Source organism: Dermochelys coriacea, chromosome 7 (assembly GCF_009764565.3).
Source record: "Dermochelys coriacea isolate rDerCor1 chromosome 7, rDerCor1.pri.v4, whole genome shotgun sequence".
NCBI lineage: Eukaryota > Metazoa > Chordata > Testudines > Dermochelyidae > Dermochelys > Dermochelys coriacea.
This window is the reverse complement of record NC_050074.1, coordinates 82252064-82267962: the sequence shown is the minus strand read 5'-3', so window position 1 is coordinate 82267962 and position 15899 is coordinate 82252064. Positions and strand designations below refer to the sequence as shown.

At 36.8% G+C, this 15899-nt stretch overlaps 1 protein-coding gene and 1 non-coding gene across 2 annotated transcripts in view; both read right to left on the bottom strand.

The window, feature by feature from the left end:
- Nucleotides 1–15899, bottom strand: part of CCAR1 (cell division cycle and apoptosis regulator 1) — a 44319-nt gene that overhangs the window by 4272 nt on the left and 24148 nt on the right. The window contains 13 exon segments of the mRNA XM_043519335.1: nt 530–715; nt 1553–1673; nt 1970–2116; nt 3436–3518; nt 4900–5011; nt 5441–5463; nt 5466–5673; nt 7562–7753; nt 10170–10252; nt 10255–10354; nt 13656–13739; nt 14546–14756; nt 15495–15661. Of these exon segments, the coding sequence (XP_043375270.1) occupies nt 530–715; nt 1553–1673; nt 1970–2116; nt 3436–3518; nt 4900–5011; nt 5441–5463; nt 5466–5673; nt 7562–7753; nt 10170–10252; nt 10255–10354; nt 13656–13739; nt 14546–14756; nt 15495–15661 (1717 nt within the window).
- Nucleotides 15819–15882, bottom strand: LOC119859606. Its single transcript, XR_005294270.1, has one exon. It is a non-coding gene; the product is annotated as a small nucleolar RNA SNORD98 (small nucleolar RNA).

The window sequence follows — 15899 nt, the reverse complement described above, 5'->3', positions numbered from 1 at the left end:
CAGAATCTCAAGTCATCTCAAATACCTTACACTATGCCCCCTAACATTCCTTTCTGCATCCTAAAAAAACAATACAAATTTTTAAAAGACAGTATTAAGCATTAGCACTAATAAAATATGATAATTAATATTTAAGCTCCTCGCAATTTGAGAAGTAAAATGATCTGTTATTCTGCTCCACATGGGGCATTAAATAATTCACTCCCCAGAAAATGTCCTCAGGTAAAATAACCTGATTTTTTATGCAATTCAATACTGAACTCTGAACACGTTTGTTCTTTGTCTGACATGGATTTGCACTTAATTTGATCAGAAAAGGCAAACACAAAGGACTAACATAGCTGTGCAAGTTCCAAGTGTGTGAGAGAAATAGGGGGAAAAAACAGAATTTAATAACGCAAAACTGTTTTATAACACGGGGTCATAAACCAAATTCTAGAAGGTTTGAGTGTTATGTACTGTATATGTAGTATTTTATAATAAACATTTCAGAACAATCATGGTATATCTTCAAAGTACATTCTCAAACCTGTTTTCTCTTCCAGCAACTGAAGTTTTTGTTCTATTTCAGCCCGCACTCTTTCACTCTTCTCTAGTTTCTGCAAGAGGCTCCCTACATCCACCATAGCTCCATTGTACACAATCAGGCCAACATTTTCTTCTGTACCCTTAGATTCCTGTTTTATAGTAGGGGATGGTAGCAACAATCTGTTTCCTAAAATAAAATAAGTAATGTTACAAAATATGTAAAACCATTAAAAATTGGGTTAGTTTTCAACTGACCAGAATACGAATAACCAAACTTGAACCTTCCGCCATGTGTTCAAAACCTTCTAAAAAAAAAAAAAAAGTCCCTAATCTTAAATATTTGAGAACCAAGGTGCTCTCTGCATATGTGAGGGAGGAGATAAAAAGCAGGTAGAGTCAGGTGTGGGGCCTGAAAAGAGCGAATGCCGCTTGCATAACATTCTTCCCATCTTCTGCGTTTATTGAAGGATGGCTACATGAACTGAATTCCATGCTAAGGAAGAGGAGTAGAGTGGCTGCCCTCTGCAGTATCATTCCCCACAAACACGTTCCCCACAGGTAAGTAATCCTGATAATCAGAAAGCTCATCCACTTTCCCATTCCAATATACACGGTTTGCACAGTAAACACAGCAGGGAGCATGGGGAGCCAGAAGTCCTGGGTTCTGCCAACTGTCCAAGATCTAAGCAGACCTCACAGGATCTACTTGTTTGAAGTGCTGAACTTGTAACTTTAAGGGAATAAATATTTTATCCACTCTTATCTCTGTAATACAACAATGATTTTAGGTGAAGTTTTGCAAATTAGTACTAACTTTTTTGTGCCTCCACCTTACCCCTGTCTGTGCCCCCTTCCCCGCCAGCCACAGTTGGGGGCAGGACCAGAAGCAGATCCAGAGGTAGAGTGGGGCTGGGTGGCACTCCCTCCCCACCCCAGTGGGCTAGCCCAGGTCCCATCACGCCCCTCTGAACATTTCTCTGCACCCCCCGTAAAGGGCATGCCCCACAGTTTGGGGATCACTGACCTAACATATCTTCCTGCAGGGCTTCAGACTCTTCCTGATTTTCTTCATCTTTTGAGGTATCAGTTAATCTTCTGTAAAAGCAAGATTCTCGAAGTACTACCTTATTAAGTAGTTTCTTAACCTAAAATATAACAAAGGAGATCAATATTATGTTACTTTGTTGAATAATATTATAATAGTTTTATATTTACAATAGTATTTTTAAAACAAATATTTGATTTAAAATATTAAAGTGATTGCATTAAAATGCAAAAAAGCTTACTGATTGCAACTTTAAACAAGTCAGATAAAAATTTATAACAGCACTAACTTGCCCACAATGAATATGAAACAACCTTTAAATATATTATATTTACTCTTTCTTCAGCATTCCTGCCTCATTTCAAAATACATTTCTATATAATTATAAAATAGAACCTGAGCACGTGAAAGATGTAGTCCAAGTGTATACAGTATCTCCTCCATGTCCTTTTCAAGAAGGTATCCACAATGACTTTGATCAAAATAAACGAAAGCCATCAGAAGATCCCGGTTAACTGTAATCATCTGTGTCTTATCTTTCTCCTATAGAGAATACATTGCATATTAATTAGTAAGTAACAATATCAGTGTTTCCTATTCTTTATAAATAATTAATAGAGTGCTTGGGTTAACAAGGTAGATTCCCTCTACCAATTTTACCATTTACTTTATAAATCAAAGTTACTACTATTGTCAGTATTTTACCTATTATGCTCATAAGTATAATATAGCTTTATTTAGTATGACATCTCTCATACAAGCTATAACCAAAAATTCTTAACAGAATTAAAGCATAGAAGACAGGTTTTCGTACATGTAAACAGGAAAATATTCTTTTTTCCTTTTGCTCAGGCTAGCATGGCTCTATCAAATGACTTAAACATCCCCGCACCAATGGTACACAAGTGTGTTCATAGATAATGCCCCCTCAGAAAGTCTCAAATCTTAGAATTGACAATTATTTTCAAAACAGAACACCCATAACTATAATTAACAAACATCAGAATCACACAAGGTCCTGGGATTGATCTGCAGTCCTGCATGCATGCTTAATATTGTTTTTACACCTCCTTAGCTTAAGAGGAGAGAAGGGGTATGATTAAGAATCTGTTTTACTTTCTGATTTTTGGCAAACAAATCCTAGATTCACTATGTTATGGTTAGTTTTCATTTTTCTGAATTTCATTGTTCTGGCATGTGGAGAAAAGCCATGGTTATTTCTGAGGAAGAGGCTCTCTTTTTTGTGTACGAGGAGACTTCCAAAAGGATTCCAGACATTATAACGGAAAAGTTAGTTTATAGCCTAATATTTTGTTGCATTAAAAGAACATCTGATTTACTGAGACATGAATATGGAAACCACTTCAAAAAACAAAACAAAAAACAAAAACGAACCAATTTGGGATTAAATCACAGAAACCTCAAAGGTCCAAATGAAACACAAGTGGCATGAATGCATAGGCTGGGCCACACTTCTTCCTACCCTCCTTAATAGATGGAGGCAATTTCACTGGATTTCTGCCCGCCTCAAATTGGCGCTTAAAATCAGACCAGTTGCCTCTTTTATGGATGGGCAGAACTTACCCTCAAGTCTTGCAAGCTAATTAGTATCCCCCCCCCGAGAAAGTTAATTATGAGAGAAAAATTTAAAATAACTTACAAGATTTAGAAGAAAACATTTAAAAATTCATCAGAAGCACTGTCCTCTAACTTATTTAGATGTAAAGTTTCAGGCTAAACAGAAAGTTTGAGAGAAACGAACCAATGAAAACAGATTTTATAATGAAAAACTAAGGAGCAACCTTAACCGGTACTACTTTTACATTAAGGCTATGTATAGTTATAAAATAGGCAGTAAGTACTTTATCTTTAGAAGATCTCTCTTTGCAATGTCTGTTTCCCTCTCTTCTATCATCTCGCTTGTTCATTTCCTCATCATCCCGGTCTAAAAAACAAAAGTGGAATTCAGCAAATTCACAGTGAATTAGAGTCTAGAACCACTATTTCAAATGCTTGTGTATGATTTTTAAAGAAAATACAGTTTGCACAAAAAAAAGTGATCAGATTATGACACTCTCTTCCTAAATATGAAATTGAAAGGTAAAATGTCATTTTGCAAGATTATAATTAATTTTTGTTTTTTGTTTTTTTTCCTTTTGGCCTAATTTGACACAATGCACTCAAATCTGTCAATTTTATCTCAATATATTTTTCAAGTTTTCATACGTAGGCTTGGTTTTCACATAGAAAGCTAGACAGAACATTAGATAAGCTAACTTTAATATAGTTGAGGTGCCACCATGCAAGTAAGTAAGAGCCACAGAAAGTATGCAACTTCCTCTAAGACTCAAGAGTTTCAAAGATTCAAAGTTATATCCTAATAATTAACCCAAATGAGAGAAAAGGATAAGAGAAGATAGATGTTTTACTATAAGTTCATTTGGTTGTGACATTTAGGTTCTCAAAAACCGAGTTTATTAAAAGCTTTTTAATAAACTGCTTTTTGTAAGGTAGGCAATATAGTATCAAAATCTGAAATAGAAGAGAGAAAACTTTGACAAAAGCAGGGCTGGTTTAAGGTATATAGCACTGTAGATCCATACCTTGGAACCCAGTTCTTGGGGGCCATAGGATCACCTCCCAATCCAAGTTCTAATTGAAAATTTTATTTATTTATTTATTTTACTTTCATTGTAAAGAATCTGACCCAAGTGTAAACTGCTGCAATGGTGTTTGCTCAAATCTACTGACAGCCTGTCACTAGCTCTGTGAAGTGTGAACTGCCCCATACATCTCAACTGGATGTTCACTCCTGCCTACACCTCTCCAACAAAGAAGCGTTCATGTGGCAAAAGAGTACAGAATAGGTCATTCCCACTTATCCTCTCCCGCATCTATGGGCAGGGTGACGGAGGGCCACTGCTGCTGCTCCTGGAAAATAGAAGTGGTTTCATTCCACTATTCCTGCTTCTTTGGGAGGAAACGGAACCAGAAGCCACCAGTCCAAGTGGGGAATGAAGGGACGCTGAGCCAAGGAGACACTCTATTTTATGGTGTACCAGAACCTCTGGGTTGTGATAATTTGGCCCAGGAAAAAGCTTAAAAATACAAGCAAACATTTTCAAACTTAAGTGTCTAACTTTATCCACCCAATAGGGCTTCAATCCTGATTTTGACCACTCAGAATTATGACAACACAAACAAATTAGAGTGTCTAATTATACTAATACTTGAATTTTCTAATTCTAAAGCTCTCAAGTTCAAAAAGAATATCCAGACACAATACAAAAGTTTTGAGGAAGTCAAAAAACTTTCACATAATATACCATCATCCTCATCTTCAGCATCTTCCGCTTCCATTGGATCATACTCTTCCTGATTATTGTCATCTTCAGTTTCTTCTTCATCTTTAGTATCATCTTTCCTTTTATCTTCCCTCTGTAATGAAAATAGCTAAAAATTAAGCAATGCAACGATGGGCTATAGCAAAATGAAAAAAAACATCTCACTATCATTAATTAAAAACTTCAATACACACACACACACACACACACACACTATTTTATATATATATATATATTATATATATATATATATATATATATATTTTCATCCAATTAGTATTTCCAATTAATTTACATCATTTTACAATGACACAGCTGAATGCCATTTAAAGTAGACACTTGAGAAAATGCATAATTGTCAAGTTCTTCAAGATTAAGAACTACTCTATTTGAACAATCTTGATCCAGACAAATAAATTAACACAAAAATATGAAGTTTTGGAAATTGCAGAATAAAACACAGTAAACTGATTATTGCTTATCCAAGCAACGTCATGTATTTTTACATAAACTAATTGCAGACCTTCCTCTCTTCTTTATCTTCTTCTTATCTTTATCATCTCCAGATTTTCTCCTCTTAGGTTTTGGATCATCGTTTTCATCATCTTTTTCTTCTTTTTTATCTTTTCTCTCCTCTTTTTTGCTCTTTTTATCTTTTTTGTCCTCTCTCTCTGGAAGGGATATCAGTGCTTTGTAGATTCTGACACCAAAATCCCTTTGAAGCATTTCATTGAATAGTTCTGCAAACAAGGAAACCTGAAATCAAAAAACACAAGGGAGAACTGGTGGTAAGAGGTATGATTTTAAAAATATAGTTATACTGTATTTGCATTTAAGTAACCCTATCAAAATTCGTATCATATTAAATCAGAAACATGGCACTGTATCAGAGTAACAGTGTTTATCTAAAAAACCCAGTTTGTTTGAATATGGTCATCTGAAAAAGAAAAGTTAAAATTACAACTTTTTAAAAACGACAGACAGACAGACAGATTGCAGCCCTCAGGTCCCAAATTAATTTTTATTTTGCTATACAAATTCAAACAAACACTCATAGTACTAGGAAGCAGATATTATGACTTGCTATTGTAACAAATACTTAGTTTAAGCTACACCAGTTCCTTAAGTTAAGAATGATGCAGAGCATAAGAACTTGGGGATGTGGAGAGGGAATCAAGAAACTGTGCATAATTAAAAACAAGTTAATTGCAGAAAACAAACTATTTCCACACAAAAATAAAAGACAATACTGCCTTTTCATAACATAGAAGAAAACAGTACTGGCATTTAGAACATGTGAATAAAAAACTATTTTTTAAAATGCAGATTTGCAAAGCACAAACACACACAAATCAATCAAAAGCCATGAGCAAACACTCAGTTCACATATCTACTTCACAGAAAGCCTGTGTACATAATTTAAGTATTGTAAGATTGGCTACAACTATGAAAATTTATTTTTACTAAAAAGCAGGCTTGTGAATTAGTCCACAAAGCAAAACATGACTCAGTATTACAAAAAGGGATTGTATGAAAACTTGTGCAAGGAAAATAGCACCAGTTAGCCAGTTAAAAATAGAAGCCTAAGGAAAAAAAATAAAGATATATCAAGAACATAAGGAAAATATCGGTAGACTTGACCTTGGAAAATGCTGAAAGGGGAAAGCAAAGACCTGGTAATTATAAACCAGCGAGTTTGAGGTATGATGGAGGAGTACTGGAAAAGGAAAAACAAAATAGTCTAAAGAGGTTTGAAAACGTATAGTGCATGTGGCAAACACTATGGTGATCTAAAGATGTCAAAATATTAGTTAGATATCCTAGTAAAACAATTAAGTACAAATTCCGACCCAAGACTATATTCATTAAAATAGTACACAGACAAAGAAAGCGTAATTACAGATGTCTGAACATGATGCTTGTCATTTAAAATAAAACCAATACAATATTTACCTACAGTTATCAAAATGTGGTATCTGAAATACTAAGGTATTTCTATACACCAAGAAAAGAGGAATAGCTGCAGTACCTATGAATGTGACTAGCATAGACAACCATGCAAGTTCCATGAACTGCTTATGTACTAATACGCAAGACATAAAACATTCTGAACAAGTAATGTGTTAACACACTCTTGTCATATCAATATGTAAGATATTCATGAGTACAGAAAAAACAGCCAATTTGCCTTACAACCTCAGGAAAAAGTTTCCTTTGAGAGAGAGAAACGAAAGGGAGAAGGTGAGAACCTGTGTGTTTCTTTTAGAATTTACAGAGCAGTCATACTGCAGTGATAAATGTGGCATCAATACCTACAGTTTTTGCAAGTATGGACTAAGGATTAAAACTTCAAGTTTGTCTCTTTTTACACTAGTACCTTAATATTTAGAATTTTAGGATCTAGTTGCCAACATGAAAATAAGGATTTAGTTGTAGCAGTAAGTTATAGCAGAATTTGAGTAATATATTATGTAGTACTTTTGCTGCAACAGAAATAGAGTCTAAGTAGTATTGCATTTAAAATGTACTTATTCAAATATTTGGTGTGAAAAGTTGGTATTTCTCAGTACAATCTTCTACTACATTAAACTCACTAAAATTGCATTTCATTATGCTGTACTAGATACAAAATAAACAAAATTACCTCAAAAGAATGCTCTTTGTTATCCTCCAGCCTATAATCCAGAAGAACACTAAGAGACATAATACTACAATCAAATTTTCCACTTTTTGCTGCCCAGTTTGGATGTACAATGATTGCTGGTTCATCAGGCAAGATGTATCGTCTCTCTCGTCGTTGACGCTCCATTTCTTCCTGACGTTTCCTTTCTTCTTCCTAAAAAAATAAACAAACATTTTAGAGATGAAATTTCAAACCATATATTAGCTTTAAATGCTCACTGTTTTTCACAGAACGGATAGAAGGCTTAAGTGCTGGGAAATTTATTAACAGATTGTGGGTCAGTGGCTCCTAGAGAGAGTAGGGATGCTGTCCAGTGTCATCCTCTGCTGCAGAAATCCTGTTAGCCAAGGCAACATTCCATAGGGTATGCAGGAGCACCACATCCTCTGTAAGGAGCAACATACAAACCCTTATTAGCACACAGTGCTAACTGCAGTGTATTTGCTTGATAGCTGGAACGGGACCAAATTATGTCCCTTAGAGGTATGATATGCCAACTGGCAAGTTAGCAGACATTCCAAGGGCTCTTTTAAGCCCTTAAATTTCCTACATGAGAAGAGTAAAAGCTCCATACACAACCTTCCCTCAGTGCATATGAACAGCACAGATTTACCTTTAGATGCTAAGTGGTTGGTTTACATTTGGTTTTGTTTTTTTAAAAAACAGGGTATCATGTTATATGCAATATCTCTAGATACAACTGCTACAGACTAAACAAAGATAGAAAAAGAATGGTATTTTTATTTGTGATTGCAGTAAATTTCATCTTGCAGCAAAAAGCAAAGATTTTAGCTTTTTAACTGCTAAGCCAAGAACATAAAAGTTTTGCTGTTTAAAAATACTCAAGCAAGTCTCTGCTTACTTTTAAAAACAGTGCATTACTCAGTGTTCCAAGATACTATGTGATTGCTATTTGAAGTTAATCAAATTCAAGTTTGATTAACTTGATCGTCAATATACTGTTTTCGGATTCAACCTAAAGGAAGGAAAAATACCAAACTGTCATCTCTGGGGAAACTGACACTCAGTGCAGCATCAGTGGCCAGAGACATGCAACAAATATCCCTCAAAGCAGAAGGAATCAGCAAGGTTTCCAGGGTTGGCACTAAGGAAAGAGGAGTCACCTTCCAAACTGAGGGACCAGAGTCACTCACAGCACAAAGGTCTCCAACACTGAAGTAGTCCCTGGAATCATGGTGCCTCATTGCTTTTTTGAGAGTCAGCATTGGATCTTGGGGGTACAGACGATTCTTCAATGCTACACCATCTTTTCCAGAGATGTAGAAAGAGGAACTGAGGCCTCTACCTAAGGAGAGCTCAAATGAACCATCAGAGATGGGCCTGTGGAAGACTTCGCACTGACCAAGTCTCTTCTCAGACCAGGCTTTTCAGTAACAATGATGCCTGTGGCACTGAGGGTTTCAGTTTTGGGCACTGAGGCAAGTCTTTGGTATTAAAGAAACAGGCAATTAGTTTTCTGGTGCCAACAGATGCACTTTACAAAGATGCCAAAGTGTCTGGGGCCAATGGCATCCCAACTGGTCCTTTGCTTAATGCATGATTTCAAATGCTTACGGAAAGGACAGACTTGAGCATTCAGCTCTTAAGATCTACTTCAGTATGAAGAGCTGAAACTATGTCTGTATGTCTTTTCTTACATTTTTTTTTTTTATTATTTGGCACCCAACCCTGAATTACGTTTGGCACCATGACACAGACGCAAGGCACAAGGAATAATGCACTAAAGAATTGCCTTCTGCCAGACATCAGTCATTGAGTTTTGTTGTCGGAATGGCCACCCCAGGAGAGCAGGAATGCTCACTCCTGGAAGCCAGATTTTTTTATTCAGATCAATTGTAATTGCCTGTCTTACTGAGGCCAAAGGCCAACTAGAGACAATCTGTGCAGCACCATAGGGAACAGAAGAAAACCTGAACAAAACTACATTGTGAATATGGAAACTACCACTATACTACATGATGAAAACTTAAAAATATTATTTGGCCAAAAGTTAAAATTTAATTTTCAAGACATGGAATGACAGCCCTCAGTCTGCAACTAACAATGGAAAGGAACCAAGGTAGTTGTGGTCCTGTAGCTTTTTATAGGATTAATTCTGAACATTTGTGAAAATGGTTCACTGAAGCTTGTAGCACCAGAAGTGCATAAGTCCATAAGAGGAAAAATGTGCAGAGCCAATATACTTGAACTCCCTGAGGTTCTTAATGTTAAAAAAAGTTAAAATCTTACAAAATAATTTATTCTTCCTGTTGCCCTCAACGTTTTTGTTTGTTTATTTTTTTTAAATGGTCTGAATAACTTAACTCCGGCATATCTATTTTCAGTAAATTTATATTTTTGAGTTGGGTTTACTGAAATAAAAAATTCAAACGACTTCGTTTAAACAAAGGTTTCATCACAAATCAGCAGCTCAAATTAGAGCAAAAAAGCCTTTCCCAGCCCAGACTCCCAATCTGGCTAGTGGAGAACTAAAATCTTGATTTAACAATTTCCCTCTACTGCACTACATAACATTTTAAAATTAAACTAAGTAAATCTCAATACCAACCTCTTTGTCATCTTCAGATTTCCTATCCTCCTCCTCCTCATCTTCTTTTTCAGATTTCTCTAACTCCTTCTGTTCTTCTTTTGTTCTTCTACTTTCAGTTGCTTTGTCAGTCGGGCTATCAGTTGGGATTTTAATCCTTTAGAGCTAAGAGTACGACTTTCTAATTCCTTGCGAAGGTCATTTACCTAGTAAACAGAAGTTGTGTAAGTGGTACTGATCAGTGCCATAGCAATATACATAATCAATCATTCTGAAGTCAAAAATGCAAACATTACCTACAGTCTAATAGCTAATGAAATCCTTTTTCATCAACATTGGAATAAACTAAATATAAAAAAAGGTATTAATTGCAAAACACATTAGTTCTTACGTTTTTTGTTTCATCCCCCTGAAGCCCCTCCCTCTTTTCTAGAAGGTATTTTGGTAGCGGTAAGCAAAAAGTTGGAGAGCTCATTTATTTATTTATTATGACTACTGGAATATAGTTTTGTATATTGTTGAGTATCATATATAATATGAAAGTTAAATTACGTAAGGGTCCAGAGGAAGTTGTAGGCATTACTTTTTAGGTCTGTTTACGTCAAAATATATGTTATATAAATAAAGTATTTCTATAGGAAACATGACTGAAGAACTCTATTTGTCTTCCTGCACTAACTGTCTTCTAAACACCGGAGTAGGAAATCTCACTTGAGTATAAGTATATAGGCCAGATTACTGTAGACGCTTCACTTTCAGTTAAATAAAATAAATCTGATTTCTTGAAATTGTAGCCAGTTTGAAGACTTTCAATGGAATAGTTAAGGCTCTTCTATAGGAATCATAACAGACATTAACACACAACATGTTTCAGAAAAAAAAAAAGGAGTACTTGTGGCACCTTAGAGACTAACAAATTTATTTGAGCATAAGCTTTCGTGAGCTACAGCTCACTTCATTGGATGCATTTGGTGGAAAATACAGAGGGGAGATTGATATACACACAGAGAACATGAAACAATGCGTTTATCATACACACTGTAAGGAGAGTGATCACTTAAGATAAGCCATCACCAGCAGCGGGGGCGCAGGGGGGAGGAGGAAAACCTTTCATGGTGACAAGCAAGGTAGGCTATTTCCAGCAGTTAACAAGAATATCTGAGTAACAGTGGGGGTGGGGTGGGGAGGAGAAATAACATGGGGAAATAGTTTTACTTTGTGTAATGACTCATCCATTCCCAGTCTCTATTCAAGCCTAAATTAACTGTATCCAGTTTGCAAATTAATTCCAATTCAGCAGTCTCTCGTTGGAATCTGTTTCTGAAGTTTTTTTGTTGAAGAATAGCCACTTTCAGGTCTGTAATCGAGTGACCAGAGAGATTGAAGTGTTCTCCAACTGGTTTTTGAATGTTATAATTCTTGACGTCTGATTTGTGTCCATTTATTCTTTTACGTAGAGACTGTCCAGTTTGACCAATGTACATAGCAGAGGGGCATTGCTGGCACATGATGGCATATATCACATTGGTAGATGCCCAGGTGAACGAGCCTCTGATAGTGTGGCTGATGTGATTAGGCCCTATGATGGTATCCCCTGAATAGATATGTGGGCAGAGTTGGCAACAGGCTTTGTTGCAAGGATAGGTTCCTGGGTTAGTGGTTTGTGTGTGGTGTGTGGTTGCTGGTCAGTATTTGTTTCAGATTGGGGGGCTGTCTATAAGCAAGGACTGGCCTGTCTCCCAAGATCTGTGAGAGTGATGGGTCGTCCTTCAGGATAGGTTGTAGATCCGTGATGATGCGTTGGAGAGGTTTTAGTCGGGGGCTGAAGGTGATGGCTAGTGGCGTTCTGTTGTTTTCTTTGTTGGGCCTGTCCTGTAGTAGGTGACTTCTGGGTACTCTTCTGGCTCTGTCAATCTGTTTCTTCACTTCAGCAGGTGGGTACTGTAGTTGTAGGAATGCATGATAGAAATTTTGTAGGTGTTTGTCTCTGTCTGAGGGGTTGGAGCAAATGCGGTTATATCGTAGAGCTTGGCTGTAGACAATGGATTGTGTGGTATGATCTGGATGAAAGCTAGAGGTATGTAGGTAGAAATAGCGGTCAGTAGGTTTCCAATATAGGGTGGTGGTTATGTGACCATTGCTTATTAGCACCGTAGTGTCCAGGAAGTGGATCTCTTGTGTGGACTGGTCCAGGCTGAGGTTGTGGTGGGATGGAAATTGTTGAAATCATGGTTGAATTCCTCAAGGGCTTCTTTTCCATGGGCCCAGATGATGAAGATGTCATCAGTGTAGCTCAAGTAGAGTAGGGGCATTAGGGGACGAGAGCTGAGGAAGCGTTGTTCTAAGTCAGCCATAAAAATGTTGGCATACTGTGGGGCCATGCGGGTACCCATCGCAGTGCCGCTGATTTGAAGGTATACATTGTCCCCAAATGTGAAATAGTTATGGGTGAGGACAAAGTCCAGCCACCAGGTTAGCCGTGACATTATCGGGGATACTGTTCCTGACGGCTTGTAGTCCATCTTTGTGTGGAATGTTGGTGTAGAGGGCTTCTACATCCATAGTGGCTAGGATGGTGTTTTTAGGAAGATCACCAATGGATTGTAGTTTCCTCAGGAAGTCAGGACGTCAAGCATTATAACATTCAAAAACCAGTCGGAGAACACTTCAATCTCTCTGGTCACTTGATTACAGACCTGAGAGTGGCTATTCTTCAACAAAAAAGCTTCAAAAACAGACTCCAACGAGAGACTGCTGAATTGGAATTAATTTGCAAACTGGATACAATTAACTTAGGCTTGAATAGAGACTGGGAATGGATGAGTCATTACACAAAGTAAAACTATTTCCCCATGTTATTTCTCCTCCCCCCCACCCCCCACTGTTCCTCAGATATTCTTGTTAACTGTTGGAAATAGCCTACCTTGCTTGTCACCATGAAAGGTTTTCCTCCTTCCCCCCCACTGCTGGTGATGGCTTATCTTAAGCGATCACTCTCCTTACAGTGTGTATGATAAACCCACTGTTTCATGTTCTCTGTGTGTGTATATATATATCAATCTCCCCTCTGTATTTTCCACTAAATGCATTCGATGAAGTGAGCTGTAGCTCAAGAAAGCTTATGCTCAAATAAATTTGTTAGTCTCTAAGGTGCTACAAGTACTCCTTTCTTTTAACTCACACATATATATTTGGATATCACAGTAAAAAAAAGTTGTTTACCTATAAAATTAGGAAAGAAGCTAAAACAGAAGCATTGTTTAACTTTCAAAAAACACTGAACTAGTTTTAAAAGTCTGCGAAGAAATGTGTCAACTTTAGCTCGATACCAAAAAAATGTTCTTAAAAATAAAAATATACTGTACAATTAAAAGGAGTACTTGTGGCACCTTAGAGATTAGTCTCTAAGGTGCCACAAGTACTCCTTTTCTTTTTGCGAATACAGACTAACACGGCTGCTACTCTGAAACCTGTACAATTAAAGAAACCTAAATATTCAACAGTTACCTTCATTGTTTTTGGATCCAGTTTAGACCAGTGGGTAGGAGTAGAGATCTCTTTAGCTTCCCCATCATCCTTTTCCTCTTCATCCTGGCAAATAAAATTAAGAAATCATCATTCAGAAAGTTTAAGAGTAATTTATTTATTTTTTTAAAATTCTGTTGCTGATCTGTGGCAAGGTCACAAATGTTTCAGACAGTCTTCTCCTAAAGTTATTGTTTAGACAAGTCCACACACACACATTCTACCACTTCATAACTGATCACAGTGCCACTCATCAGCCAATAAAAGCCAGATCTGTGAAACGCAAAAGGGTGATAAATAACACCACAAATAATGTCAGGGATACACAGACACTGTTGGTCTCCGCTAACCATACAGTGTGTGATCTTGCCCCAATTTTCAAACATCCATAGTCACTCTTGATTTAGTCAGACCTTTCAATATCCCAAGATGCTGATCAGCCACATGGCCTGAAATACAAGTGTTTCAGACTAGTTCTTGTCCAATTTCCAAATACAATAATTAGAACTGGCCACCAGAGAAAATTTAGAAATTTTAGAAAATGGCAAAATATTTAAGACTGCTATTAATACTGAATCTCACTCAACAACTGGTTCCAGATTCCAGCAACTAGTTCTAAGATAAAAAACAATGTTCTGCGCATCAAAAGCACAATTTACTTCCATTTGTGGTATCAGCACACACATTAAAAGTTAGTATACTAGCTGAAATAAAAAACATTCACTATACTGCTGAAAGCTGGTTTACCAGTCATTGTTACCAGTTATGTTCCTCCTATGTATGTTTGTTGTGTAGTATGTGGTGTGCATTTTGTGCCTGTGTTCCTGTGCCTGTGAGAAGCAGAAATAGAAAAAGGGATTAGCGTTCAGTGCCTGTTCTCCATCAGCCTCCTTGCGTTCACCCTGAAGCTTCTCGACCAGCTGCTGCTTGTATCCTCGGGAGAGGGTTTCCCACTCTGAGCGGGTGGGAAGGCAATGCCAAACATCCGGGAAAAATAAAACCACTGTCTCCACATGAGCTGGAACTGTACGCCCCTTGTGGGTCTCCTCAGGGCGATGGTAGCGAATCTCTGCAAAACGGTACCTGTTGCAAGGGAAGAAGCATGTTGGAAAAAAAATTCTACAATACATTTTAAAGAGCCTAGTTCACTTGTAGCACATCAAGTAAAGAAACTTTGCTGCAAGAATCTGAGGTTTATCTAAAGAAAAAGTTATGGAAGCCACATTTTCTCTTTTGGCACATTTGTACAATGTATTCCAAGATAAAATGGAGACGAGTGAACAATATACTGACTGCTATAGGTAAAGTGATGTACTTGCCAGTTTGTGTTAGAAATATAATCCTCAATTAAAAGGACAAGTTGATGCACTTAAATTTAGTGTGAAATAGAAACTTCATTCATAAATTGGTAAAACAGTGGTAAGTGTTAGACAACACAGGACAAATAAACTCATCAAGAAAAAATATGGCTATATAACCAACAGCTAATTATTTACAAAAGAATAATGAAATGAAGTTCTCTTGACGATCTTCTCCAGCTATGCATGAAATGGAAAATATTTTCAACATACAATCATTACAAAATTACAGCATAACATATACAAAATTCAGAATTTTTAATTAGTTTTTGATGCATTATTGAACACATTTGGCACCAATCAACCTCTTGTTACAAAAGAGAACATCCCTTCAAGCAATTTACCTGCACCACCACAGGCTGCTAATAAAGAAAAAATGGTTTGGGTTTTTAACAACAGTTCTAAGAATAATCAGAAAACACTTATTTCTATAATATGCTCCGTTTTGGAGAATGGAACTTACCATTGTGTGCACACACTTAAGTCAATGCCTGTTAGAGCCTTGCAACAACGGATAGCAGTCTTAATCAGCACAGAGGGGTCCTTTTCTGGATCAGGTCCATCCAGCGATGGGGACCAGTGTCCTCCAATAGCCATAGCTTCATCTTTTCCTTTCATACCCACTAAAAACTGGATAAAAAAAGTCTCCTGAATGTTTCCCTGATAGGGAAAAACAGTTCCCCAAACTGTAAGAATAAGACTATAGGGTACACAGAGCATGAAATATACATCAAACTTTGACAAAGAATTATTCTGAAATCCAAAATTAGAAGTCTCAATCAAGAAAGAGTTCAGCTAATTTTTTTTCCACAGCATTTCAGAAATGGAATAGGTTTAAAACATCATTACTCATTCTTGATTTGCAAGA